The following is a 27,064-nucleotide window of genomic DNA, read 5'->3' on the forward strand; positions in this document are numbered from 1 at the left end:
GCATCTACTATTTGTTTACAAATCGCAAGATTCGACACTCAATTGTTATTGGTAATTGTGTTTCCTATTAATGGGATTTTCAATGCTAAAAACTCGTGCAACCTGTGTTTTGTTTCTAGCAGAAACCATTATATTTTCACATTTGTTACACTCACAATTTTTGGTGGAATAAGTCGCATGGTTTTAAGCAGTCAATATACTATGATTTTCTTCCCAAATCTGCATTGTTTTTGTTCTGGCAGGATCAACACTTGTCAATAAGCACCCCACATTGTTTTATTTTGCTAACAATTCTTTTTTCCAAGACACCGCATTTTTTGTTTTGCTGTTTTTTGGTGTCCATTTTTTAAATTTTGGTGTCTTCTAGAATTTTGGTGGGCTCATGCCAAGGTTTTTCATAGTATGAATGCCCATTTTTTGTGGTCAACAAATCCTATAGCAAAGACCATGCTTTCCATTTTTGTTGATCCAATGTTTGTTTTCAGAGATTTAAATTGGGATTTTAAGTGATATTTTTTGGGCCACCTCTATTTTTTGAAACCCTCAATCTAGTTTTTCCGGATTTTGATGATTAGGGTTTCCTATAAGTTTTTACAACCTTAAAGTTGTGTAGGGTTTTCCGTTAATTTCATCAAACAAGGGATTTTTTTCAATGACAGATTTTATTCTACACATACATCCAGCTTGTTTTTTACTCAGGTTTGAGATTTTCCAACATGTTTCCATTTTGCAGTGTAAGTGCAATGTCTACCTTGATTTTTGTGCCTAGATAGGGTATCCAACAACCTTCATTTCAATGATGGCATTATGTTGGAGGGAAGTCAACAATTTAATGGCCCCAATTACAACACTTGGAAGCAACGCATGATGAGGATACTTGAATATTGATGTCTTGCTAAGATTATTTTGGGTATGGAACCACATCCTACGACAGTACAAAAAGACTAGGATAAATGGGATGTACATAATTGGGAAGTTGTCATAACTGTCATTTACAAATGATCAACTCCCTCAGGTGCCTTCTGATAACACGACTATAGAGATTTAGGATATCTAGGACGATCTTTATAAGACATCCGACAAGAGTTGTGTTTTCTTTGTGAAGAATATGTTGTTTTTGATCATGATGGATGAGAAGACATCTCTCTAGAAAATCGGTTAAAAATCAAGTACTTGCATGACCAGAAAGAGGATATTGGTTGCAAGATGAACAAAGAAGATATGCCAGTGATCACGTTGAAAACCCTACCACAATCCTACAAGCACTTCATAGAGACACTCAATATTACTTCTAGTATTGCCCTGATATTCTCTGATCTTTGCAACAAGCTTGTGCAGCAACATAGATGGAAACAAGAATTTGGAAGTCATGTCAGCTCCTCATCTATTAAAATAGTGGCCTGCCCAGTGCAGTGTTAGAAAAGAACACAGGAAGATACCAGTTCTCCCAGTAGAAAGGATCAAGTGAACCTCCGACATTTTCAAAGAAGAGTGTTCAGTGCAATTATTGTCACAAGTTTGGTCACATAAAGAAAGATTGTAGAAAACAATTAGCAACCATGCAATCTTCATACAGAGGGTCTAAATAGAAGCCCACAGATGCTCCACATTCAAATTAGGAGTTTGCGCCCTATGCCTTCTGATTAGCTTATCTTATGGGAGGGTTTTAATATTTTTTCCTAAGATAAATTATTTTGTGGGTTTTCATAATTTTTTCCTTAAAAAAAATTCAAATCGGTTTTTTGGTTTTTCCTCCAAAGGAAGTTCCATATTCTCCAATATGTGTCTCTACTTATGTTCGGTTTTGATCGATTTTTCACCTTAAAAATTGTGTTTGATTTGAATTGATTTTTCACCTCAAAATGTTGTTTGATTTTGATTGATTTTTCACCTCAAAAACCATGTTTGGAACTAGGCGATTTTCCACCTCAAAAATCATTTCTAGTGTCTATAATACGGGATGTTCATGTAGGATTTTCCGCCAAGGATTTCTAATTTAGGGTTTTAAATATTTTCCCAGAAAATGATGTTTTGTAATCTTCAAATCATGGTAATTTGCAGTCAATTTCAAGGCATCTTGCTCACTTGCAATAGTTTGAGATGTTCTCAATGTGTCTCTGTCTACAAGGAAGGGCAACTCAATTACCCAACATCAAGTTGGATGTTTCTGAGATAATTTTTGGTCAGTGGTTTTGCAGATTCTAGGAGGGTCAGTGGCAAAGTCAGTAGCAAGCTCTACTCCCTTGTGGCCAACCATTTGAAAGAAGGGGATAGCCTTCTTTGTTTTTTGGCTACTCTTGGCCATTGACATTCTACAGATCCAGTGAAGGTCCCAGCAGCAGTGGAATAATCTAAAGAATTCATGACAAAAAAAACATGTATAGGCTTTTGTAGGGTAGTACAACAACCATTAAGTGAGGGTATTAAAATAGTAGTATTTACTATAATGGTCATCTTGGGTTCTATAATTAGATTCAGATATTTGTAGTGCTTTAGTAGATCTACTATTTTTAGTGTCACTCTTTTTAGCAATTAATTTAGCCTTGTAATTTTTTACTTGAGACTTCTCAATTTATGTAATCATGTAGACAATTCCATTTTTAATAGTTCAGTCCTTGCATTGAATCCAAAATACTATATCATCAAGATCCCTTTTTTGCCAAAAGGAAATGCATCAAAGAAAAATGTGGGAGTCAACGAAGAGTATAAACTAGCATTTGCTGGGCACTTCCTTGGTCTTGATTTAGAGGATATAGTTACAAATGAGTTTATTAAATTTGTACACTCCAATGGTCAAAATGTTTGTGCTCTTTGTGACAAGCATAAGCAGGAATCTTGCAAATGGCATTACCTTTATAGCAAAACATTCCATCACCTATTACCTCTTGTGATCAAAGATTTATGGCAACTATTTTGATCTAAAATTCTCCGAATTTGAAATTTTTGTCTTTTTTTAAATATTATATTCAAATTTAAAGTTTCATTTGTGATCATATAACTCTAAAGAGTTTGCCTTCATTAGGCTGCCAATTCACCTTCATCTAGGCAAAATCAAAATTTATATTCCTTCATCCACTCAATAAAGCACATTTGATTGACATAAAAAAAAGAAAACAAGTTAGTATGCATCCATTCCACTTTCTCCCTTCTTTTGCATAAACAAAATGACAAGGGGCAACAAGTTTTTTGGAGGTAGAGACAAAGCTAGCTGATTTACCGCTTTCACTAGCAAACACTTGTCACTTATTGAAAAGTTACATAGCCAGCGTACTTTTATGCACTCCTTGCGGTTCTTAGTCACCTAGACCACCAAATGTCACTAATGATGATGATGATGATGATGATGATGATGATGACCTTTAGGATGACTTGTATACATTGAATAGCTATTATGACATTTGAGATTGACAAACTGACAGCAATGCAGTATGTTTAACCTTCATGGTGGCTTTGTTTACTATATGTATGCTATTTGGGGTTCTGAACTTAACTTTTGTTGTTAGGCAGCACGTATATATATAAATTGTATTTTTTGATTTGTATATGTTTTTTGAATGGACATACCCAAAATCAGCCTCAGCCCAACAAGAAATTTTAGCATACTGGTGTACTGATACTCAAACCAGTAACTTAGACTTAAAAAGACAAGAATGTGATTTTCCAAAGTTTTCTAAATTTTGAACACTGAAATTTCCAAGCCCTTCAATGTGGTTTTTGGTGGTGAAACTTTACTGGACAAGATTTTGCACCATTTAGTCACACATTTATGGCTCCAAAAAGGTTAACTACTTTGATGGTATCCTGTCATGAAGCTGTCATAAGCTGCCACCTCAAACATAATAACACAGAGATATAGTGCAAAGGTGAAAATCCTCGCCTCTAAAACCTCAAAGCTTCTTCCCAAAGGAAAATGAACACTCACCACAATGCAGAAGATCTGGGGATAGATTTTGCAGTACAAAAACTGATAATATTCAAGAACCATAAACAAGTTCAAAGAAACCTTTAGTGATGTAGTACAAGCCAGGTGTACCTCCAAAGGAGATGACCAAGCCCCCAACAAATACTACACTGCCAAATATAACAAGATGTAATTGCAAATAACACACTTATTAACAAGAGACCTTTATGTTAAGACAACTCGCATACAAAATGACAAGCAACATGCCAAGTTGTAAGGCCTTCCTCGTTAGGGCCAAATACATTCCAAATTATAGACCAAACTCGCTTCTCCAAGTTCTGCCTTCTTGTTCATGAGTAGCTTCACTTTGATCATCCCTTCTAAGACTCAAGTACACTACATATACAGCCATTGGGATGCACAAGTCGGCTTTGAGTTCACAATCTCCAATAATAGGAAACATGTTATTAAATATAGGACTGACCCTCAGCTAGTTAATGATTAAATACATAATACGTGAGATAACATTATGCAGCCTCAAGTATAGGTCCACACATTAACCAACTACCTAGATCCAAGAGCGCATAAGCTAACTCTTAAATATAGAACTTTGCTCAATTAAATACCAGACATCGTATGAAGAACAATAAAGGAAATCGGCACCCAAGAAGATGAAGCATAACTTCCGCCAGTTGCCACATTAAATTATGCACACTTCGGACAATGATCCATGATATGAGGCCAAGATCGCGGAATCTGGAAAGAACAAACAAGTGTTTGCCAACTCAAACTGTCAGACAGGTAACTGCAAAACAGAAAACAGCAAATATCTTTTTGGGTGATGCAAGATTGCCAACAACCCAAGGATGCTCTTGCATTATTTAGACAAATAAATATGGGAATGGTAAAACGGAGACAACTATACATCAGAACTTGAAAACCTTAAGAAAGATCACGCTTTCTTATTATTAACCACAATGTCAGAGTTTAAAGAATTGTATAATCAAAGACATAACTCAAAATATCCATTAATATATGCAATGAATGACACAGTTTGTGACATTGCAAAACTGATGATCGCCTCAATAAGATCCATAATTTATAAATGAATACAAAGGATGACTGATGAATCTTCACTTCCTTTTGAGGCCTCCTCATTTCCACCTGATGACTCTTAACATTTCTTTCTTTTTGGGGAAACCACTGTGTTGCCTCTAATTTATTAGCTGAATGTAACTGATGAAACTGTTGTTAAGAACCCCAGTAGTTATGAAGACCTTGATGCTTTTGATGAATAATATGAAGACTGTTAAATATTGATCGCAATATTCAATTTTCATTGTGTAATGACATTATGGGATTATGGGACCTGAGTATTCATTTTTAAAAATTATAAAATGAGGTATTTAAAAGTTCTATTTATAGGCAATGATTGTTGAAGTTTGTAGCTGCGATAGAGATTTTTATCTCTGTTCTTATAAAATGGAGATATATTTGTTATGACCATTATGGTCACCTTCAGCTGAATGAGACATTTGTGAGATTATTTAAGTCAATATTATATAAAGAGACATGTGGCATTCGTCATGCGAAGAGGCATGCATATGAAAATATTAAGTGTATATTTGAATGGTCTCACATTTGGGATTTGAAGAGACCTTCGTGTGTAAGACAAAGAGTCAAATGCAACCTATTTATGTGATTGCTCAGTGTTTTCAATGAAGTGAAAGCCTTGTACTCAAACTTTTATTATCAATAAAAGTGATTTTTGCTGGTGTGGCTGGGTTTTTCCCTTCAAGTGGAAGGGTTTTCCCAGGATAATACTTTTGTGCATTTATTTTACTTTTCTTAAGCTGTTGATCTTTAATTTCTGGCCTAAAAACTTAACATGGTATCAAAGCCTGGTGTAGGTAACAACATTAAAAGAATTTAAGGTTTTGATTTGATGAGATTTGTATCAACTGAAGGCCGGTTTTAATGCATGTGATGTGATTGCATTAACGGATTCCAGGTTTTAAGCAGGGATTCATGAATTTTTTGCCTTAATTGGCATCATTCAATCTGTTGCGGATTGGGAATTTTTTTGTAAGTTGTAAATTTGGCTTTGGTTGATTTTAGAGCCGTCGTTGTTGTTGGATAACCAAGAACCAATGGCTATCATGACCAAGATTCAAGAGGAGCTTTTTTGTTTTTTTAAGAGTTGTACATTGAATCAATTCTACAGACTCTCAGAATCTGCTTCTGGTCTTTGTGGGCGGATACTAAGGATGGCAACCATGAAAATATTCTATTTTTCTTTTGTTGTAAATTGTTGATTCTCGATCTGCAATTCAGTATTTCTTGTTTGGGGAAGGTTAACTCTGTTTTCAAGAATGATCGTGAATTACTGCTCCACTTCTATAACTTTGTTGCAAAGGTCTGGCTCTGCACAATTGAATAAATGTGATGGTAATGTTGCACTGAGATCATGGCAGAGTTTGGAGAGTTTTTAAGGTCAAGGATTTGTGAAAATTGTTGGAACTTTGGTTGTAGAAATCAGTGACAATTTCTGTAATCTGAAGGAATCTGAACAAGCGTTTGAATCGTGGAAAGTGTCTTGTCTTGCTAAAGAACACAATGAGAAATTCCAGTTCTCATTTCCAAGATTTCACTGTGCTGAGGGTTCACTCTTCCTTGGCGATTGGTATATTTTTGGTTTAGCATTTCTTTATTTTTAGTTTTATTCTTGTGAAATTGCAGGGCTCAAGAAAGTAATTATGGCACAGGTGAGGGAACTATGATGTCGGCAGTCACTTCATGACACGATTCGGCTCTTCCTTCATCTATGCCCTCCATGGTCACTTCATGACAGGATCCCATCAATCTTAGCCAGTTAGTCTTGCTCTTCTTCATCTTTTCTTCTCATTTCTTGTTCAGGCGTCAGTTTATTTATGGGCCTTATCTTGTCGAGTAACGACATTGTCTTTTAGCATATTTTCCTTTTAGTTACCTTTAAAGGTTTTTTGGGTGGCAAAGCCAGACATTGAAAAAGATTGTGTGGTTTGCTTCTCACACATGAAAGAACGACAGTTCTCTTGTCATGTGATTTTCTGGCTTCTCATTTTCGATGTATGCATATTTATCAGGGAGTATATGTTATGTTTATTTATGCTTTGAAGCAAGTATCACCTCAAGTTGGATATATATATGCATTCCACTGTAGTCTTGTTAAAGATGATCCAGGTCATGGACGGCTTGGGATTCATTCAGCTTACTCTTCGACCCTGTGCTTTGGTGGCCTTATCCCATCTGCTTCCTATATTCATTCTTCCGTGGGTTTGTATTGTTAAAATAATTCGAAGATACCTGTGGTTTTTCTTCTGGACATGGTGACCTGCTGTGTTCTCAATTATCATATCATTGGGGTGGACCTGTACCATATAACCTCAAGATGCCTTCTTGATCTGTTTTGTCCAATTCAACTTTCTTTTACAGTAGTTAGAAAGAGGTAAGCCTTCAGCTATTCTCAAACTATCTTAGGGAGAGCAGAGGCACGAGCACTCAAAACACCGTTATGGAAAGAAAAACACACATTGCTTTCTATATGCGAAAGGAGCTTGTAGTTTGAAAGAGAACTCACATATATTATTTCTGGCCTTGCTATTTTGGAATGGCAACAAGATACGGTTGACAAGTATCAAGCATAATACAAATTTCTTTGGTTATTAATCGATTTAGAAGCTCAGAAGATAAGCAACGCAGTCATTAAAATGAGTGTTGTTTGGTTTTGGTAACATGTGCTTTTGGTTTTGGTAACATGTGTGCATGGTAACAGCCACCTGCCTGAGAGTTGCTAGTGTTTGAGAGTAGTGAGAGCTGCTTCCTTGAATATCAGGAGTTTTCTGCCTGTTTATATGTTGGGAGTTGTCTGTATATGATAACAATTTTATGATTCTATATATGGCAATCATTGCATAAACTCAGAAGAGATAAGTATTCTATGTTTATGTTTTTGAGTATAGATATTGACTTTCTATGTTATATTACTGTGAATAGTTTTGATCTCTATATTTGACTGCAGGATGCATCAAAATGATGAGAGATTGATGAAAATGAGAATGTTGATTGTAGTCATGGGATTAATGATACATATCTTCTTTACAAAAGTAAGATCATATTTGGAAGGAGACAATTTTAGCTTCAGAGGGAGATTATGTGACAGAGGGAGATATCTAACCCTTTGCAAGCTTATGTGATTGAAAACAATTGGAATCAACTATCTTATTTTGGTAATCAAAATTGTCCCTGCTGAGAGGGAATCTCTGGTAAGAAAAAAAAAATCTCAGCTATTAATGCATTCTTCTCTTGGAGAAGTCTGAGGTGAAAGCCCTCATTTCAAGCTCGGTGAGAAGGCATGGTGAAAATGCACTTTATTCTTCTCTTGGAGAAGTCTGAGGTGAAAGCCCTCATTTCAAGCTCGGTGAGAAGGCATGGTGAAAATGCACTTTCTCCCGAAGAAGTTTGAGGTGAAAGCCCTCATTCCACCCTCTGCAAGTAGGTATGGTGGACCACCCTCTGCAAGCAGGCATGGTGGAAATATATTCTTCTCTAGGAGAAGTCTTGAGGTAAAATCCTTTGTTCCACCCTCTGCGAGTAGGCATGGTGGAAATTATTCTTCTGTAGGAGAAGTTTTTGAGGTAAAATCATTCATTCCACCCTCTACAAGTTTTGCATACCAAAATTTTGACCTAACTAAAATAAGTTATAGCCATTGAGATGGTCAGTTAAAACTATCATTTTCTTGATCATGTGAAAAGGGAAGTTATAGTTAATTGTTTATTTCATGTGGAAGTGGTTGTTATAATGGAATTGGTTATCAGTTATCATGTTTATTTATTTATGGAAATGGTAGTTAACCACTATTCTATTATATTTACTTGTTATTGATAATGATAGTTAACCGTTGCTACAGTTATTTTGTGATATATTCTAATATTGATTTAAATGGGAGAACTTATTATTATTGTGAAAATGCTGCACTAGTGGTTGCAGGAGCAGATGAAGGGGAGAAAGCATTGCTAAACGGGATTTAGGGAATGGGGCACTATTCTAGCCCATTTGTTCAATCGCCAAGTATGACCTCTAACTACCTTGATAGGGATTTAGCAACACCACTGGACAAACATGAGCTACTTGGACAAATATATATATATATATATATATATATATATATATATATATATATATATATATATATATATATATATATATATAGTTATCATTATTAATATTCATGTTAAAAACCATTACCTTTGTTGTTTGTGATGTCATCTCCATTGTCTTTTATCTTCACCTATATATATATACGCATATATAAATCTGTGATACCACCATGATATTAACATAATGTCTATAGTGTGTACTTATTAATATATGTATATATCTATACATGTGCATCTATCAAGAGGATATGATGTTAAAATAAACCATATTTCTCCGAACTACGCACATCCGTAGGTATACATATTTTAATGGGTGTGACATTAGATATAATAATAGCATGATGAAATCATTTAAAAATTTTATATATATATATAATCTAAAGGAACTCTTTAATAATTCAAACATATATCTCTCCATGAGAGGCGACCATGTACACTTGGAGCCACCTTTTTAAAATTCGGTGACCTTGAAACCGATGGTCTTGAAAAGCTGTCACCTTGAGCCACGGCTCACTTGAGCCCAAGAAAGGATATAAACATTTCATGTCTGACTTCAAATGGTATTCTTTCCCCTCCCTCTGAGCATAATACTTCTTGGTTCAGACACCAGTTTTCCCTGTCATTTTCTCATTTCATTCACAACAAGAGTTGGCTCTAAGCCATGCGGTTGAAGCATCAATCAAACCACACAAGAGACTTTCGTTCAGGGTTTTGTTCAACGTCTATGCACCCGATTTTTATGATTCTAAATCAATGGATCAGATTTTATGTTCAATGTCTATGTACTTGGTTCATGTTCTATGTCGATGCTCTATGCCCTCTCTGTTCAAGATCTCTGAAGTTGTTAATTTCATATGGAGGCCAATGTACAAAATGAGTAATTTTCACTGAGATCAAAGTTCTTTCTTCTCTGTCTTATTTCTGTAATATTTGCCTTTTACTTTGCCACGAGTTCTATTCTATAGTGTGGTACTAAAATATAAGCCCGACATGTTGCCAAAACTGATTTACATCATTGCACAAGTTTGTTACTCAAGGCATACCCGCCAATGGATAGGAATCCACACTTAATCAAAATGATCTATATCAGAATGAAAATTAATTTCTCCAAGGACTCACCCTGGCTAGAGTAGCCAATGAAAGGGGGTTAAGAGGAAGGAATCCCAGCCAAGGAAAGCAGCAGAAATCAGAACTTCAATTTATGTAAACATGATAAGTTTTCTAATAATTTCCTACAAAACATCCAAGTTCGTTCATGTTTGTCCAATATGTACCCTGTTGTCAAGTTGAGTGGTGGTGATCAAGTAGGTATTAGAAACCCATCTAAATCCTTGGCCAAGGTCGTTTAGAGGCATGCTTGCATATTTTTTATCACAAGATGTCGGCGGTGCTAGTTAATCAGGCATACCCGCCTACTACTGAGCAGACATTGTAAACATCAGTATGTTCGAATGGCTGGACTATAGTGCCCCAAGCCTTACCCCGGGGTAGGGAGGGTCTTTCTTGTTAAAAGATTGTTTGGGGATTTATAAGGTTCGTGGTTGGGAGGTTAAGCCTGTGTCTATTCTTCTCCTCTTACCAAAAAGCCGAGGCTTGAACAACTTTTTCAAATACCTCAGTTAGATTCAATATATTTTTCTTTTCTAGATTTTATCTTGCAAGTTCATTTATTGTAATTATTATATAATTTATGGAATATATGGAATGATTTAGTGTCTTTTGAACTGTTATAGATATCCATTAGTTAGTAATTTCAGTTTTGAAAAAATATTTCAGTTACTTTCACATGAAACGGATTGGATGGTGTAAAAGATGTTTACTTCGGTAATATGGTTATGTAATTTAATTTTCCTAACTGTTATACATTCTTTTGGATTTCTGTTTCAAGATATGAACTTCAGAATTTAGTATTTAATTATTCAGTCTACTAAGTTGGTATTTTACAGCAAGTAGGCATGGTGAAAGTCATGTATGTGACTTTTATTTTATGTGCTATAGTGAATTATGTTATGCTGAGATAAAATGTTTTCCATGATGTGAATTATCATTGACATCTTTGATTGCAGCTACGAGTGACTGCCTTATTAAAAATCTCTCTCTTGCTAACAGAGAGTGCTGTAGTTTGTAGCTGCAATAGAGATCTTTATCTCTGTTCTTATAGTATGGAAATATATTTGTTATGACCGTTATGGTCACCTTCAGCTGAATGAGACATTTGTGAGAATATTTAAGTTAATATTATATAACAAGACGTGTCATTCATCATGCAAAGAGGCATGTGTATGAAAATATTAAAAGTTGTATATTTGAATGGTCTTGCAGTTAGGATTCGAAGAGACCTTTGAATCTAAGACGAAGAGTCAAATGTAACCTATTTATGTGATTGCTCAATGCATTCAATGAAGTGAAAGCCTTCTAATCAAACTTTTATCATCAATAAAAGTGATTTTTGCTGGTGTGGCTGGATTTTTCCCTTCAAGTGGAAGGGTTTTCCTAGGATAATTATTTTGTGTCTTTTGTGCATTTTATTTACTTTTCTTATGCTATTTATCTTTAATTTCTGGCCTAAAAACTAAACAATGATGAGCATCACTGTTCTTGTAGTTTATAATTTTGAGCATCCATATATATCCTGTACTTAAATGCAAGGAAAAAAATATTGCCATACCAGATACTGACGTCAGTAACAGCAGCATCACTTGAAACAGTAATTTAGATCAAAAGTATGTTTGCAAAAATAAAATTAGATCAAATGTATCAAGCTTCCACAAAAACAGAAAACAGTTACCAAAATATTTTTAGCAGATATATTACAACTACACTATAAAATCAGTAACGAGAATTTGGGGCATTTTCAAAAACAGCATAAATTTGACGATTAATTTTACATCCATAGATATACAAAATAATACTGAAAAAAAAAATCAATAATCAGCCCAAAGATCAGAGTTTAGATGCAAAAATTGTCATTTTTGTTCCTTTTGCTGTTCAACTCCAAAATCGCAATGTGAAGACTGTGTGCAAAGTGTAATCATGGGAAAAATGAAAAGAGGTTATAGTATAGTTTTGGAATGGGAGAATTATCACCCATCTTTAAAAAAATCCAGCTTCCAAAAAATTTCAAGTTCTAAACTACAAGTTTTCATTTGTTCAATAAAGTAAAGGCCTCATTCTATGCCACCCAGAAAAGGTATAATCTCCAGGCACTTTCAAGATAAACTCCAGTCAAACAGCTTCTGCTGAGGCATATCCTGAAAGTATCAAGAGAAAGTAGTTGTTCAAATCATTCCACGTGACGTGGACATGTTTTAAGTAAACAAAAAAATGAGCTGTTGAGTTCTTGCATAGTTGGGTGTGCATAGAAGCCACCCTGGAGAACAGAGGTCACCCAGCTCAAACTTCTCTAATCAGTTTTTTTTTGGTGTGGCTAGAGGAATGAACGCCACAATTTTTGTGATTGAATGTTGCTGACATGGTGGCATCCAAGTATCTTGTAATAAATGGTAATATTTGGTTTTGTAACAAACCAAGAATATCTACTCAGTTGTAAGTTGATCGTGCAGTTACGGTTTAGAGGTTTCCACATTTCTTCTTATCCTGCTTATTGGAATGCAGTTGTGTTTGATTATCCTTGTTTGTGTGGAGAAGTTGTGTAACTTTAGATCCTTTAGCCTGTTGTCCATATTGAAATTCTGGTAGCTGCAAGACAGATTATTCTTACCTGTGATTGATACTAAAATGTTCGTTTGCATTTTTTGAGTTCTGAGTATTGCTCAGTTCTGTTGAAGTCTTTATATTCATCTCTTGCCATGTTTGGTTCTTGTATCCGTTTGGTGTTGTGCATTATTCTTATATCGAGTGCTTGATGTTCCTACTTGGCATCGATGACATGGCCCGGTCTTGCTTCCTCGTGGCATCGTTGTCATATAATGTGTTGCTTCCTGTACATATTATCTCTGCTGTTGTTGGCATTTTGAGGTTGAAGTTCAATGGTCTCCTTATTGCATCAACGGTTCATTTACTATTGCCTATGATCCTTTTATGGATGTGTCTAATCACATTTGATGATGCCGGGTGTTTCTATAACGCATGTCAGTTTACAATCATTGGTTTATTTCGGGTGACTAAGGGTGTCGTGTCTTTTGGTTTTAGGCTTTAGCGTGTGTGATGAGTTGGAGGATACTACCAAGGTATTCACCATCCTATCGTTTTTTTTTGGTGGAAGAAGCTTCAATATAATGTTTTGTCTTCTGTGATCAGCTTGAGCTGAGTGCTTGTGTGTGTATGAGACGCACCTGATTGTTTGTCTGCCGTGACCAGCTTGAGTATAGTCTCATATTGTTTGTTTTTATTGCAGGCATACATTTTTTTATATTGCAGAGATATATTTTGTAATTATAGGTATTCTTCGAGATTGAGAGTAACTTGAAGGCTCATAAGTAATGCTTACTGATTGACTGAGATTTTATTCAATCATAAGCAACTGGTTTTGTAATTTGTTTCAAGCTAAGTCACAGGAAACGCCAGAAATGCCAAATTTCATCTATGAATTTCAAATTTCAGCGAATTTTTACCCTTTCCAAACTTCATCTGAAATTTCTAGATTTTAATATAATATTTTTATTTATAGTAATATTATTCTATTTTTTAATAATATTGAGATTTAGCTTGATTATTAAGCAATGTCAAACTATTTTGACAATTTTGTGGATACATTACTTATATTTCAAAATAAATAAATTTATATAAGTTAAATTTAATGTCAATTTTTTCCAAATTTTAACCCTTGCCGAATTTCATCCAAACTTTATGATTGACGAACTCGAATTCGAATTTGAACCTTGTGACTTAGGTTTCAAGAATCTCAATAAAGGAACTATCTTTGGTGGGCGGAGTTGTTTACCTCGGTGAGGGTTTTCAACAGGATAATAACTGTGTCATTTGTTATTGTATTCTGATTATTGCATTCTTATATTCTGGTTCAGAAACTTAACATGGTATCTAAAGAAAAAGTTCAGAACCAGAACTCTTAAGCCTTCAGATATTCTATTCATGGTGAATATTCTTGGACCATCACAAGTTACAGACAGGTCTTCTTGGTTTAGATATGATCATTAATGATTAAGGATTGTTCATATTTTTTAGAGGCACTCTTTAAGGAGATGTTTGTTGGCATTCATTGTGTGAGATAGTATGCAAGCAGTCTATGATCATCATATGAATGTTGGTCTGCAATTATTGTTCAATATTGTTAAAAGAGATGCCTGTGTATTGATCCATATTTGTGTGTGTGTGTTGAGATCCTTCTTGAAGAAGATTAGACAACAAAGAGATAAGTATTTTGTAATTATACCTTCCAATATTGATCATGAATTTTTGTTATAACAGTGGGAATAGTGTACGCTTTTATCATTGATCTATATATTTCTTTTTATGATAGCTTGATTCTATGAATTATTATTAATATCTCTTGGCTGCAGGACGGATCGAGAAGCAACAGAATGATGAGAGATTGTGTACAAAGTCATATGCAGGTTGTAGAAATGAACACGGGGACGCTGCTTGCAGCCATGGGACTAAATTGATAATACATAACTTTATTAAAAAGGGATAACATATACACATTGTATTTGCATTAAGAGGAAGAAATGATATTCAAAGGGAGCTTGTGAGGCAAAGGGAGAATGCAAAAGCTCCTTGCTTGACCAAACATTGGAGTCGATCAATTTATTGTAATACTCAAACTGTGAGTTTGCTGCCTCTCTTGAAAGGGAATGTCCGCTAAGAGGGAGTCTCAGCATTTAGATGATATGTTATGTGTTAATGAGTTCTTCTTTGAGAGAGAGAGAAGTTCGAGGTGAAATCCCTTGTTAATGAGTTCTTCTCTACAAGAGAAGTTTTCCCTTGTTAACAAGTTCTTCTCTGTGAGAGAAGTTTGAGGTAAAATCCCTTGTTAATGAGTTCTCTGCGAGAGAAGTTCGAGGTGAAATCCCTTGTTGATGAGTTCTTCTTTGTAAGAAAAGTTGAAGATGAAATCCCTTGATAATGATTTCTTTATGAGATAAATTCGAGGAGAAATCCCTTATTAATGAGTTCTTCTTTACGAGAAAAGTTTGAGGTGAAATCCCTGTTTCCACTCTCTGGGTGTAGCTATGGTGAATCCACCCGGTCGGAGTAACTATGGTGGAAGTCATGTGTATGACTCCATGACTTTATTTTCTGTTTCTTTTATTCACCCTCTAGGAGTAGCAATAGTGAATATTGTTATGATGAGATGACAATATTCTGTTGAGAAAACCTGTCACAAGATTTTGTTATTCACACTTCTTGGTTGCAACTTCTGTGTGCTTGTCATGGTGAGTCACACTATGACATATGAATAATTTCTCTCTTGCTAAGAGGGAGTGTTGAAATTCTAGTAGCTGCGAGACACATTATTCTTAACTGTGATTGATCCTACACTGTTCGTTTGCATTTTTTGTGTTCGGAGTATTGTTCAGTTCTGTTCAAGTCTCTATATTCATCTCTTGCCATGTTTCATTCTTGTATCAGATTGGTGTCGTGTTTTATTCTTGTATCGAGCGCTTGCTGTTCCTACTTGGCATCAATGACATGACACCATCTTGCTTCCTCGTGCACCATTGGCATATTATGTGTTGCTTCCGTCATTTATTATCTCTGATGTTGTTGGCAGTTTAAGGTTGAGTCTCCTTATTGCATCAACAGTTCATTTCCTATTGCCCATGATCCTTTTGTGGATGTGTTGATTCACATTTGATGATGTCAGGTGTTTTTGTAATGTACGTTGATTACCATTCATTGGCTTACTTCATGTGACTATAGGGTGTCATGTCTTTTGGTTTTAGTGTGTCTGATGATAATGTAAATATATTCATCAGCGTATCGTTTTGTTTTGTTTTTTGGAGGAAAAAGCTTCAATATAATGTTTCGTCTGCTGTGAGCAGCTTGAGCTCAGTGCTTGTGTGTGTATCCGGAGCTACCTGATTGTTTATCTGCTGTGAGCAACTTGAGCTCAGTGCTTGTGTGTGTATCCAGAGCTACCTGATTGTTTATCTGCTGTGAGCAGCTAAGGTATAGTCTCGTATTGTTTGTTTCTATTGCAGAGATATATTTTGTAATTCTGGGTATTCTTAAGGACTAAGAGTAACTTGAAGAAAGCTCATAAATAATGCTTATTGATTGACAGAGATATTATTCAATCATAAGCAAGTGGTTTCGTAATTCATTTCAAGAATCTCAATAAAGGAACTATCTTTGGTGAGCTGGGTTGTTTCCCTTGGTGAGGAGGGTTTTTCACAAGATAATAACTGTATCATCTGTTAATGTATTTCTGATTATTGCATTCTTATATTTTGATTTGAAAACTTAACAGTCTGGCTATCTAAAGTTATCTTTAACAGTTCTAACAGATTTTCATACATTCTAGAGGAGGTACACACAGCTGCAGTTGTATTGCCAAACAAAGGTATTAAATAAATTTTGACTATCGAATATAATCTAGCTCTTTACCCAAAACAAAGCCTAACACAAATTTAACATGAACCAAACATCTACTTTTTCCAAGAGAATCTCGTGACATTGATGCATTATAAGAAGATTAATCCATTGAGGGGATATTGGATCACAAACATAAAGCTAAGCTAATGGTTTAAGCTAGTTCCATAGATTATGTTGGGCAAATGAATCGAATTGAGGATTTGTGTAGATATGAATGGCATCAAATTTGGATATCAAAAGTTAAAATCACAATGAACGGGAAAAACCTATGCTTCCAATGCATTCGTAAATAAAGGTCTTCATGGTAACTATTCAGACAAATCCAGTTCTATTGCAGGAATAAAACAATGCGAAAAGAATCAAAAGGGGGAGACAAATAAGATCAGTTTAACTTTAAAAAAATAGGAAGCCCATAAACAAGACCTTTGCTCGAATTCCTTGATTTGGGCTAGGTCCTGTCCATTTGCATCAATCCACTGCACTTTCCTCCTCCTCTTACAATCAGTGCCATGAGCATTGAGAGCTGTGTCCTCCATGCCTGTTGCACACCCACACGGCTTCTTCAGGCTGCTCTTCATACACACCTTCAGACCAACCCCAGCATCATTTTCCCTGTTTGCTGCCAAGGGAAGTGGAAAGGGAGTAGCGGGCGGTTCCATGGGCGAGCCATCCTTATCACCATTAGAAGAAGGATGAACAGCGTCCACCTTTAATGAAGGCGTCCCGTCTTTCCTGATTCCCGAGGAGGAAGAGCCGCACCACGAGCTGAACAAAAGTGAGGCGCAGCCACCGGAGCCCTGCTTTTGCCTTGAAGAAGCCAGCGGAATAAACTAATCTCTGCTGCTCTGTCAATAACACCACATTCAACCTATATCATTTGGGGACACTTGGGTACTTACAGACCGTTGTGACAACAGCACAGAGATTTTGTGCAAATCGAGGATTCACCGATGCCCTCCCTCCCCAGCTGAAAGATTGGCATTAGTTGAATAGGCTAAATCCAATGAACATCAGATAAGATGATTACTTTCCACCAATACCTCAAACATTAACTGTGATTGGCTTTGAAGAAAAAAGTTCAAAAAGTAAGAGAAAAATCCCATCTAAAAACCCTGTTGTAAGATTGCTCTAACTTTTTAAGTTCCCTGAAAGTTATATGAAAAACAAACTAATTCAATCCGAAAACATCCCGTGACTGTCGCTGCTACGGCCTCCTTTCCTTAAATGCATGCGTGTCTTTGCAATGCGGGATAATTAGAATAACCGATCCGTGCCAGATTGCTGGAAAAGAATTGAAAGAGGGTGATTGAACATTCCATCAAGCGTGCATATGCAGACAAAACATAGGAAGACAGTAAAGTGGTAAGAAACAAGACAGAAAAGAAAGCAGTGAAATTTAAAAGAGCCAGCGCCAGCGCCAGCATGGATACCCAACCTTTTACATGTGGGTATTGCTTAATAGCCGATACTAGGCTTTGTGGGTTCGCCGTACTATAATTTTTTAATTATTTACTCCCTAAGTAGAATACACGCACGCAAATCCATATTGGAGATCACTTTCATATTACTGTAACTTCTCTGCTTTTGACGGACAGATCGCAATTCATTTTTGAAATCTGGTCGGTTCTGTCCGGGAGATTTGAAAGGTGGGGTATTTATTCTCAATGACAACGCTAATGACAACGCTGCCAACGAAATCACCAACTTGTAGGAATATGCAAGGGCCTGAATGTCACTCTTCTTTTAATACACGACTTATGCGGTTTTCACGCTGTGGCTCTATTGTGAATGGGACAACCTCTTTTTGCTTCAGGAATTCTTCGAATGGAGGAAGTAATTTCAAGCAATTTTGACATGTGTGGAAGTCAAATTTATTTGAGACATAAGCAAGAGTTGGACTAAGTTAGTGAGAAAGGTGGAGTTGAAATTAATGGATGTGTGAGGAAATGACTTAGCATTATTAGAAAATTCTTGTTTCAGCTTCAATCTGAAATTAGAAAGTTAATCTAGTAGGGTGCAAATTTGTAGGAGGAATGTTGAATCCTGAAATTTCATTATAGGATTTTTGAAAACCTCGAAATCTAAAATCTTTATGATAACTCCTATGGAGTTCAAACATATCTCAAACATCTTGACATCATTTATGCAAGTATAAATAAATAAATTATATATGTATAAATCCTCCCATTCATGAGCTAAAAATTATAAAAAGTGTTAAAACATAGGATTAGCTTGGAAATCCGTAATCTTGGCAGTAGGTTGGAATTTGATCATGTCAAGCATAAAATCCTCGCCTCCCCTTAATTTCTCCCTTGAAATTGAAGGGCCTACACTTGATGCAATTCCTTCAAAAGTGCAAGATAAGTCATCAAGATGAAGTGATTAAGTAATTTGCCAAGACAAAATGAGATTGATCATGGTGAATAATGAAGTGACTTAAGGAAAAATCCTAATGGGGTGACCAGTTTCTCCCCCTACTCACGAATTCATCCTTACAAACATGTAAATTCCACCCCAATCTTAGACACCTCCATTTCCATCTTGGGCATAAAAAGTTAGTGTTTGATTTTAAAAACAATGACAGATAAGCCAAAGGCAAAAGCTAATGTGGAGAACCTATTAGATATGAAAGTTTAATAAAGAGTTATTGATGCAGAAGCAAAAAATAAAGGGGGACATAATTTTAAAAGAGAAGGGAAAAAAAATTAAAATGGAGGAGAGAGAAAGTGATGAAAATTAGAGGAAAATAAATAAATAAAATTTAAATGTAACTTGTAGCTTGAGGGTTAATTAAATGTAATTTGCTAGGGGCCGACTTGTGGCTTGGTTTGGTATAAGTAAAGGATTCTGTTTTCTCATTATTCATCATTCAGCATGGAGGGAGTCAGCTAGAGAGGAGTCGTTGAGAAGAGAGAAGTTGAGCAGAGGTAGTAGTTGCAACTTGGGAAACAAGAAGGTTGCTTGGTAGCTTGCAAGCACTAGTTTAAATCCTTCTTGGGGTTTTCTACCAGATTGTAGATCTAGGCTAGCTAGAGTTTGGATCTTGCGAGATCTTGTTGAATTACTATTGTAATTGCTCATGTATTTGGTCGTAACCTGGACGGCCTTACAGTCAGGCATGTTGGATATAAATCTTATGATTACATTATGAGAATTGGCATTATTTTGGATCCAAATATCTGTGTTATTGTTTATCTTCCACTATGTGGTTATTTGTTGGGGGCTGGGACATCTCCTTTGGGGATTCTCTTGTCTTGTACTATGTTATGTGGTATCAGAGCAAATTTCAATCTTCTGGTGGATTGTTCCTTCTGGAATCTTAGATATCTTTGTTGTGGGGTAGTAGATTGTGGTTCTGACTTACAATTCCAAAGGACTCGCGTATGAATTTTGATATAAAGAGATGGTTGCGAAGATGGAATGTTGATCTTTTTGAGTAAAGATTGGATCTAGTTGGAGATTTGTTGCAGAGGGTTTGCGAAGATCTTAGAATATGTCTCTGAGAATATTGGACCCTAAGATGGTTGCAAATCTTTGTGATGTAGTGGAGAAGAAGATTTCAGAGACATCTGCTCAGTTGGAAGCTAATTTTACTAATCAAGTTAAGGAAGGGATAGTTGAGTTTTGCAAAGATTTTTGGAGTTGGAGTCTACCAATCCAAAAGCGAGTTGTCTGGTCGGTTAGAAGACTTGTTCAAGAGAGAAGAAGGCATAGCAAGGTTGAGGTGGAAGTTGGTTTTGTTGATCAATTTGAGGATTCTGATGTGAATCTTGTAGAGCAACTTGTGGCTATTGCTGAAGAGATTCCTAACCTTGTTGATGTTGAGATGGAGACTTATTTTCATGATCAGTTGAATGGATCTGCCATGGAAATCACTGAGCATCTTATCATAGATGATGAGATAGTTGATTATGAGGATTTTCATATAGTTGCTAATACAAATTTACATTCATATGTTGTTGTTGAGATGATGAAGGATGTATCAATTATTGTTGATATGGTTGATATGGATTTCCATATTGCTACTAATGTGGATATGGTTTTGGATTTACATGTTGCTAGACATTATTTTGTTGAGGATATGGATGTTGTTATTGATTTCGAGTTGGATTTACATGTTGCTGACGTGGTTGAGGATTTACATGATACTACAGATTTGTATGTTCTTGATCTGCCTTTGGTTGACACAATTGTGGATTTACATGTTGTTGACTTGGTTTTGGAGTTCCATGATGACATGAATTTCATGTTTGAGGATATCGCTATTGCTAATTGTGATCAATTACAGAGATTATTTATGAAGCATTATGTTCGGTTTGTTCCTAGGAGTGAGCATGTTGATTAGGTTGTTGAGATTCATTCGATTCAAATGTTTGTATGAATGAAGCAAAGATGGTTGATGTGCAAATTTGTTCTATTGTATGGAATGGATTAGAAACCTTTAGTGAAGATAAAGATGGTTGCAAATATTTCTTTTGGCATCAAAGTGTGGAACACACTTTTTAATCTACCCGGGAGTCTGATGTAGGAGAATCTTGCATCAAAAAATAAAGGGGGACATAATTTTAAAAGAGAAGAAAAAAGTGGAGGAGAGAGAAAGTGACAAAAATTAGAGGAAAATAAATAAATAAATAAAATTAAAATGTAACTTGTAGCTTGAGGGTTTATTTAATGTAACTTGCTAGGCACCAACTTGTGGCTTGGTTTGGTATAAGTAGAGGGTCTTGTCTTCTCATTATTCATCGTTTAGCATGGAGGGAGTGAACTAGAGAGGAGTAGTTGAGAAGAGAGAAGTCGAGCAAAGCTAGTAGCTATGGCTTGGGAAACAAGAAGGTTGCTTGGTAGCTTGCGAGCATAAGTTTAGATTTTTCTTGGGGTTTTCTACCAAATTGCGGATCTAGGCTAGCTAGGGTTTGGATCTTGCGAGATCTTGCAAAATTACTATTGTAATTGCTTATGTATTTGGTCGTAACCCGAAAGGCCTTACAGTCAGGCATGTTGGATATAAATCTTATGATTATATTATGAGAATTGGCTTTATTTTGCATCTAAATATCTATTTTATTGTTTGTCTTTCATTGTGTGGTTATTTGTTGAGGGCTAGGACATCTCCTTTGGGGATTCTCTTGCCTTGTACTGCATCAGGTGGTATCAGTGCAGAGTTTGATTTTATGGTGGATTGTTCCTTCTAGAATCTTAGATATCTTTGTTGTGGGGTAGTAGATTGTGATTCTGACTTACAATTGTAGAGGACTCGCATATGAATTTTGATATAAAGAGATGGTTGCAAAGATGGAAAGTTGATCTTTCTGAGTAAAGATTGGATCTGGTTGGAGATTTGTTGCAGAGGGTTTGTGAAGATTTTGGAAGATGTCTCTAAGAAGATTGGACCCTAGGATGATTGCAACTCTTTGTGGTGTAGTGGAGAAGAAGATTTCAGAGACATCTACTCCGTTGGAAGCTAGTTTGACTAATCGAGTTAAGGAAGGGATATTTGAGTTTCATAGAGATTTTTGGAGCTAGAGTCTACCAATCCAGAAGCAAGTTGTCTAGTCAATTAGAAGATTTGTTTGAGAGAGAAGAGGGCATAGAGAGGTTGAGGTAGAAGTTGGTTTTGTTGATCAGTTTGAGGAGTCAGATGTTAATCCTGCAGAGCAACTTGTGGCTATTGCTAAAGAGATTAACCTAACCTTGTTGATGTTGAGATGGAGACTTGTTTTCAAGATCAGTTGAATGGATCTGCCATGGAAATCGTAAAGCATCTTATCGTGGATGATGAGATTGTTGATTATGAGGATTTGCTTATAGTTTTTCATACTGATCTATATTCATATGTTGTTGTTGAGATGATGAAGGATGTATCAGTTGATGATATGGATTTCCATATTGCTGATATGGATTTCCATATTGCTACTGATGTGGATATGGTTTTGGATTTACATGTTGCTAGACATTCTTTTATTAAGGATATGGATATTGCTACTAATGTCAAGTTGGATTTACATGTTGCTGATGTGATTGAGTATTTACATGATACAACGAATCTGTGTGTTATTGATCTACCTTTGGTTGACATGGCTGAGGATTTACATGTTGCTAAGTTGGTTTTGGAGTTTCATGATGACATGAATTTCATGTTTGAGGATATTGTTATTGTTGGTTGTGATCAATTATAGAGATTTTTGCTAAAGCATTATGTTTAGTTTGTTCCTGGGAGTGAGCGTGTTGATTGGGTTGTTGAGATTCATTTGATTCAAATGTTTGTATGGGTGAAGTAGAGATGGTTAGTGTGCAAATTTGTTCTTTTGTATGGGATGGATTGAAAACCTTTAGTGAAGATGAAGATGGTTGCAAATATTTCTTTTGACATCAAACTGTGGGACACACTTTCCTATCTACCTAGGGAGTCTGATGCAGGAGCATCTTGCATTAGAAAATAAAGGGGGACATAATTTTAAAAGAGAAAAAAAATGGAGGAAAGAGAAAGTGGTGAAAAATAGAGGAAAACAAATTAATTAATTAATTAAATTTAAATGTAACTTGTAGCTTGAGGGTTTATTTAATGTATCTTTCCAGGGGTTGACTTGTGGCTTGGTTTGGTATAAGTATAGGGTCTTGTCTTCTCATTATTCATTATTCAATGTGGAGGGAGTCAACTAGAGAGGAGTAGCTGAGAAGGGAGAAATTGAGCAAAGCTAGTAGTTGTGGCTTGGGAAACAAAAAGGCTGCTTGGTGGCTTACGAGCACAAGATTAGATTATTCTTGGGGTTTTCTACCAGATTGTGAATGTCGGATAGTTAGTGTTTGGATCTTGCGAGATCTTGTAGATTTACTATTGTAATTGCTTATGTATTTGGCTATAACCCGGAAGGCCTTACAACTAGGCGTGTTGGATATAAATCTTATGATTATATTATGGGATTGGCATTATTTTGGATCTAAATATTTGTGTTATTGTTTCTTTTGTTGTGTGGTTATTTGTTGGGGGCTAGGACATCTACTTTGGGGATTCTATTACCTTATACTATGTCAATTATCCTCGAGGGAGGGTGGATTTCGCCCACCCTAGAGGATTTTGGCCTCAAGATTAGTCATCTTTTGCTCAACACTTTGGTGAATTTTGTAGTCCCTCCCCACTTCCACCTTGGAAATTTTGTATACAATATGTTGTGGCAAAATATGGGACATAAGCAAAATAATGGAACATAAAATATCTTTAGCATGGAGTAAGATAGTGAGATAAGCAAAGGATCAAAATGTAGTCCTCCTTAGAGGATGGATTTTGCCCTTCCACGAGGATAAAATCCTCTCAAATTGGACATTTTTGCCCTTGGATTGACTTAGACAATACATGAATGTTGAGGTACTTTGAAGTAAGGAAATGTAACAAGGTGGAAGAGATAGTGATTCCTTGAGAGAAGGAAATTTTTTCCCTCTCATGATGATAAAATCCTCCATCTTATACAATCTTGGCCAAGGGCACAAGGGATGAATATGTGTTTTGAAGGTCTCATATCATAGCAAAATCAGTGACAAAATGTTAATTGTAATAGGAATGATTGATCTCAGTTTTGACATAAAGAACTCCTCAAGGGATGGTGAATTATTCCCTTTGATGATTTTATCCTCTAACCTTGCCTAACTCTGCCCTTATTATGACCTCATAAACAAGTGTCACATAGTGGCTTAGTACTTGTCTTTAGTTTTTAGTATAAATCTTGTTTTAATTTAATAAATGTATCATATAATATAAAACATTATAATTAATAAAAAAAATGTAATTATAGTTTTTATAATGATAATTTTACTAACAATTTTGTTTTATTATAATTGTATAAATAATTATTAATTATTAATTGTACGTATAATTAATGTAAACCTTAATTTTAAGTTTATTTCTATATACATTTATTGATATATATTTTCTATTGCATATATATCATGTGGTATTATTATATTACAAATAGCTTACAATATCAATATGATAATATTTTTATAATAATAGTTTATAAAATATTATATATATATATATATATATATTTATTTAATATTTTTAATTGAATCAGAAAAATTATATTTTAAAAATTTATAATATTAGAACTATTAAAAATTAGTTCAATGTAATAATGATAAAAAATAATAAGGATTAAAATAATTTATTTTATAATCTAATAATAAAAATCATATTTAAAGATTCATAAATCCACATATAAGACTCCAATTCAATCAACCAATTAAAAGATAGAACATTAATATAGAAAGTTTATAATGTTAAAAAATTGTCATGTAGTTTTTTAAAACATAATATTTATATTAAAAAAACATATAAAATGAATTCTAATTGGTATATTAGTGTAAGGGAGGAAATTGTGAATCAAGGATATAAGACCTAAGTTCATCACATAACTTGTCTATATGTGTAAGTGTGTGATATAGAAAGGAATAGATAAGGAAGAGAAACATTTCAATCCCAATTCTAGAGGACTAGATCTAGAGAGATTAGCATTGGTCGAATGAATAAGAAGCAATGAAACAAATTAAATATAGAAGAATAGGGGAAAGATATCTAAATCCTTAGAGATCATTAATATGTGTGTGTGTGTGGTAGATATAGATATGTTGATTTAACAAAGGAGGGGAATGAACTTCCCTTTGAAGTCTATTTTGTGCTTGCTATAGTAATCGAAATGGGAGGAAACCTTCAAATCCGAGCATGAAACTATACAACAGACAAAACCCAAAAATCTTTTGACGATTTGTCAAGGGTGAACTGGTGCATCAAGGGTGTAGTGTAACCCTGATTGATTGTGTCTAATGTCGATTCTTTTTTCGCAATTTTGAAAAAAGTCAAAAAAGTGTACTTCGATCCGCGACATGTTTGTCAATTTGATATCTGCAACCTGCAATAAAAAGGGGTTTTTATTGTTGGTTGCTATAGTGATCAAAATGGGAGGAAACCTTCAAATCTGAGCCTGAAATTATACAACAAACAAAACCCAAAAATCTTTCGACGATCTGTTAGGGGCGAACTGGTGCATTAGGGGTGTACTGTGACCCTGATTGATTGTGTTTGATGCCAATTCTTTTTTCGCAATTTTGAAAAAAGTCAAAAAAGTGTACTCTAGTCCGCAACATGTTTGTCAATTTGATATTGGCAACCTGCAATAAAAAGGGGTTTTTGTTGTTGCCTTGCTCAAACCCCAATTTAGGAATTAACCTTGAATTAAATTAATTGAAATAGTATGAATGTAAAGTAATTGTACGAATTCACCTTACAAAGTCAGATCTCTTGAATCGAATGCAATGTGCTTGACTTCACCAATGAATTCGGACCAAGAAGAAGACAAAACAATGTACAAGATATGCCAAAGGATCTTGAATAGATTGAAGAAGATCTCAAAGATAAACTCCTTCAATTTCTTGAGTGCATGAATCCTTGATCTTCAATGGAGGAATCTTAAATGAATGTTTGAAGGCTTGAAACTTGAATGCTTGAGAAGTAGAGCTTGTGTATGCAATTACTTGTTATGATCATTGATACTTGAGAGCAATATGATGTGATATGAAAAATGGAGCAAATAGAAGGGTTTATATAGAGATTAGAATTAACTAACTCCCATGGGTTGATTATCCTAGAAGTTAACACCCAATTATCCAAAACATGGGACCCAGAGAAAAAGGGCCAAAATAGGGCCTCATCAGAGGCACAGTGCGCCCCTAATTGGCCCATCAAGGGTGTAGTGCTCCCGTGATTGTCAAGTGCACAAACCCTAAGGACAATTTGAGGAACTCTGAATATGTCTTGTAACATGAAATTCATGTTCAAATCTTGGGGAAACTCTATTTCAGTGCCAAGAGTAGATTCCAAGTAGAAAGATTGATGGAAAGGAAGGAACTAGGGGAAATAGATCCTACCTCTAGCTTATTGCCATAAAAATATGAGCATTTAAAGAGGATCTATTAGTTTTTACCTCAATTCCACCTAGGAGAATGGACAAAAAAGGGAAGAAGAAATGAAAGAGAGAGGGAAATTAATTATCTTTCATTAAATAGGTGCTAAACCTTCATTAATGGAGTGATTCCAATTTAACATGGTATAAATAGAACTCATTTAATAAAGCATTAATGCACGCAATTCAAAAAATGTCATAATAATACTTATCCTACTACAAGGACTAATAAACAATTAAAATGACAAACTCCCTTAGGCAAGTCAATTGAACCACTGTAAATACTAACTATGGGAAAATAAACTTATTTTGAAACCAATTCAAGACCCTTATCTAAGATGACTTATAGAGGCCTAAGAAGTATTTAATTAAAACATTTTATTTACTGAATCACTCCCAGGTCAACCTACATAGTGAACTCTTTTGTTCCTATATAAATATATGAAAATGAGTTTATTTTGACATTGAGGAATAGTGAATTTCCCTTATGAATT

General features: G+C 35.2%; 1 protein-coding gene across 2 annotated transcripts in view; it reads right to left on the reverse strand.

The window, feature by feature from the left end:
- LOC149568126 (uncharacterized) overlaps positions 1–18,321 on the reverse strand; it is a 66,682-nt gene extending 48,361 nt beyond the window's left edge. Inside the window, exons 1-2 of one of the 2 annotated variants that reach the window (XM_089821128.1) lie at positions 18,056–18,321; positions 17,044–17,901 (exon numbers count right to left, since the gene is read on the reverse strand). In XM_089821128.1, coding sequence (XP_089677254.1) covers positions 17,044–17,279 — 236 coding nt within the window. In that variant the 5' untranslated portion in view covers positions 17,280–17,901; positions 18,056–18,321. Of the gene's footprint in view, positions 1–17,043; positions 17,925–18,055 lie in introns of those variants that run through there. The other variant, XM_089821127.1, reaches the window with a different exon arrangement.
- Positions 18,322–27,064: the final 8,743 nt, after the last annotated feature.

The sequence above is a fragment of the Cupressus sempervirens genome, chromosome 3 (genome assembly GCF_028749045.1).
Source record: "Cupressus sempervirens isolate cs-2001-9-10 chromosome 3, ASM2874904v1, whole genome shotgun sequence".
In the NCBI taxonomy this organism is placed as follows: domain Eukaryota; kingdom Viridiplantae; phylum Streptophyta; class Pinopsida; order Cupressales; family Cupressaceae; genus Cupressus; species Cupressus sempervirens.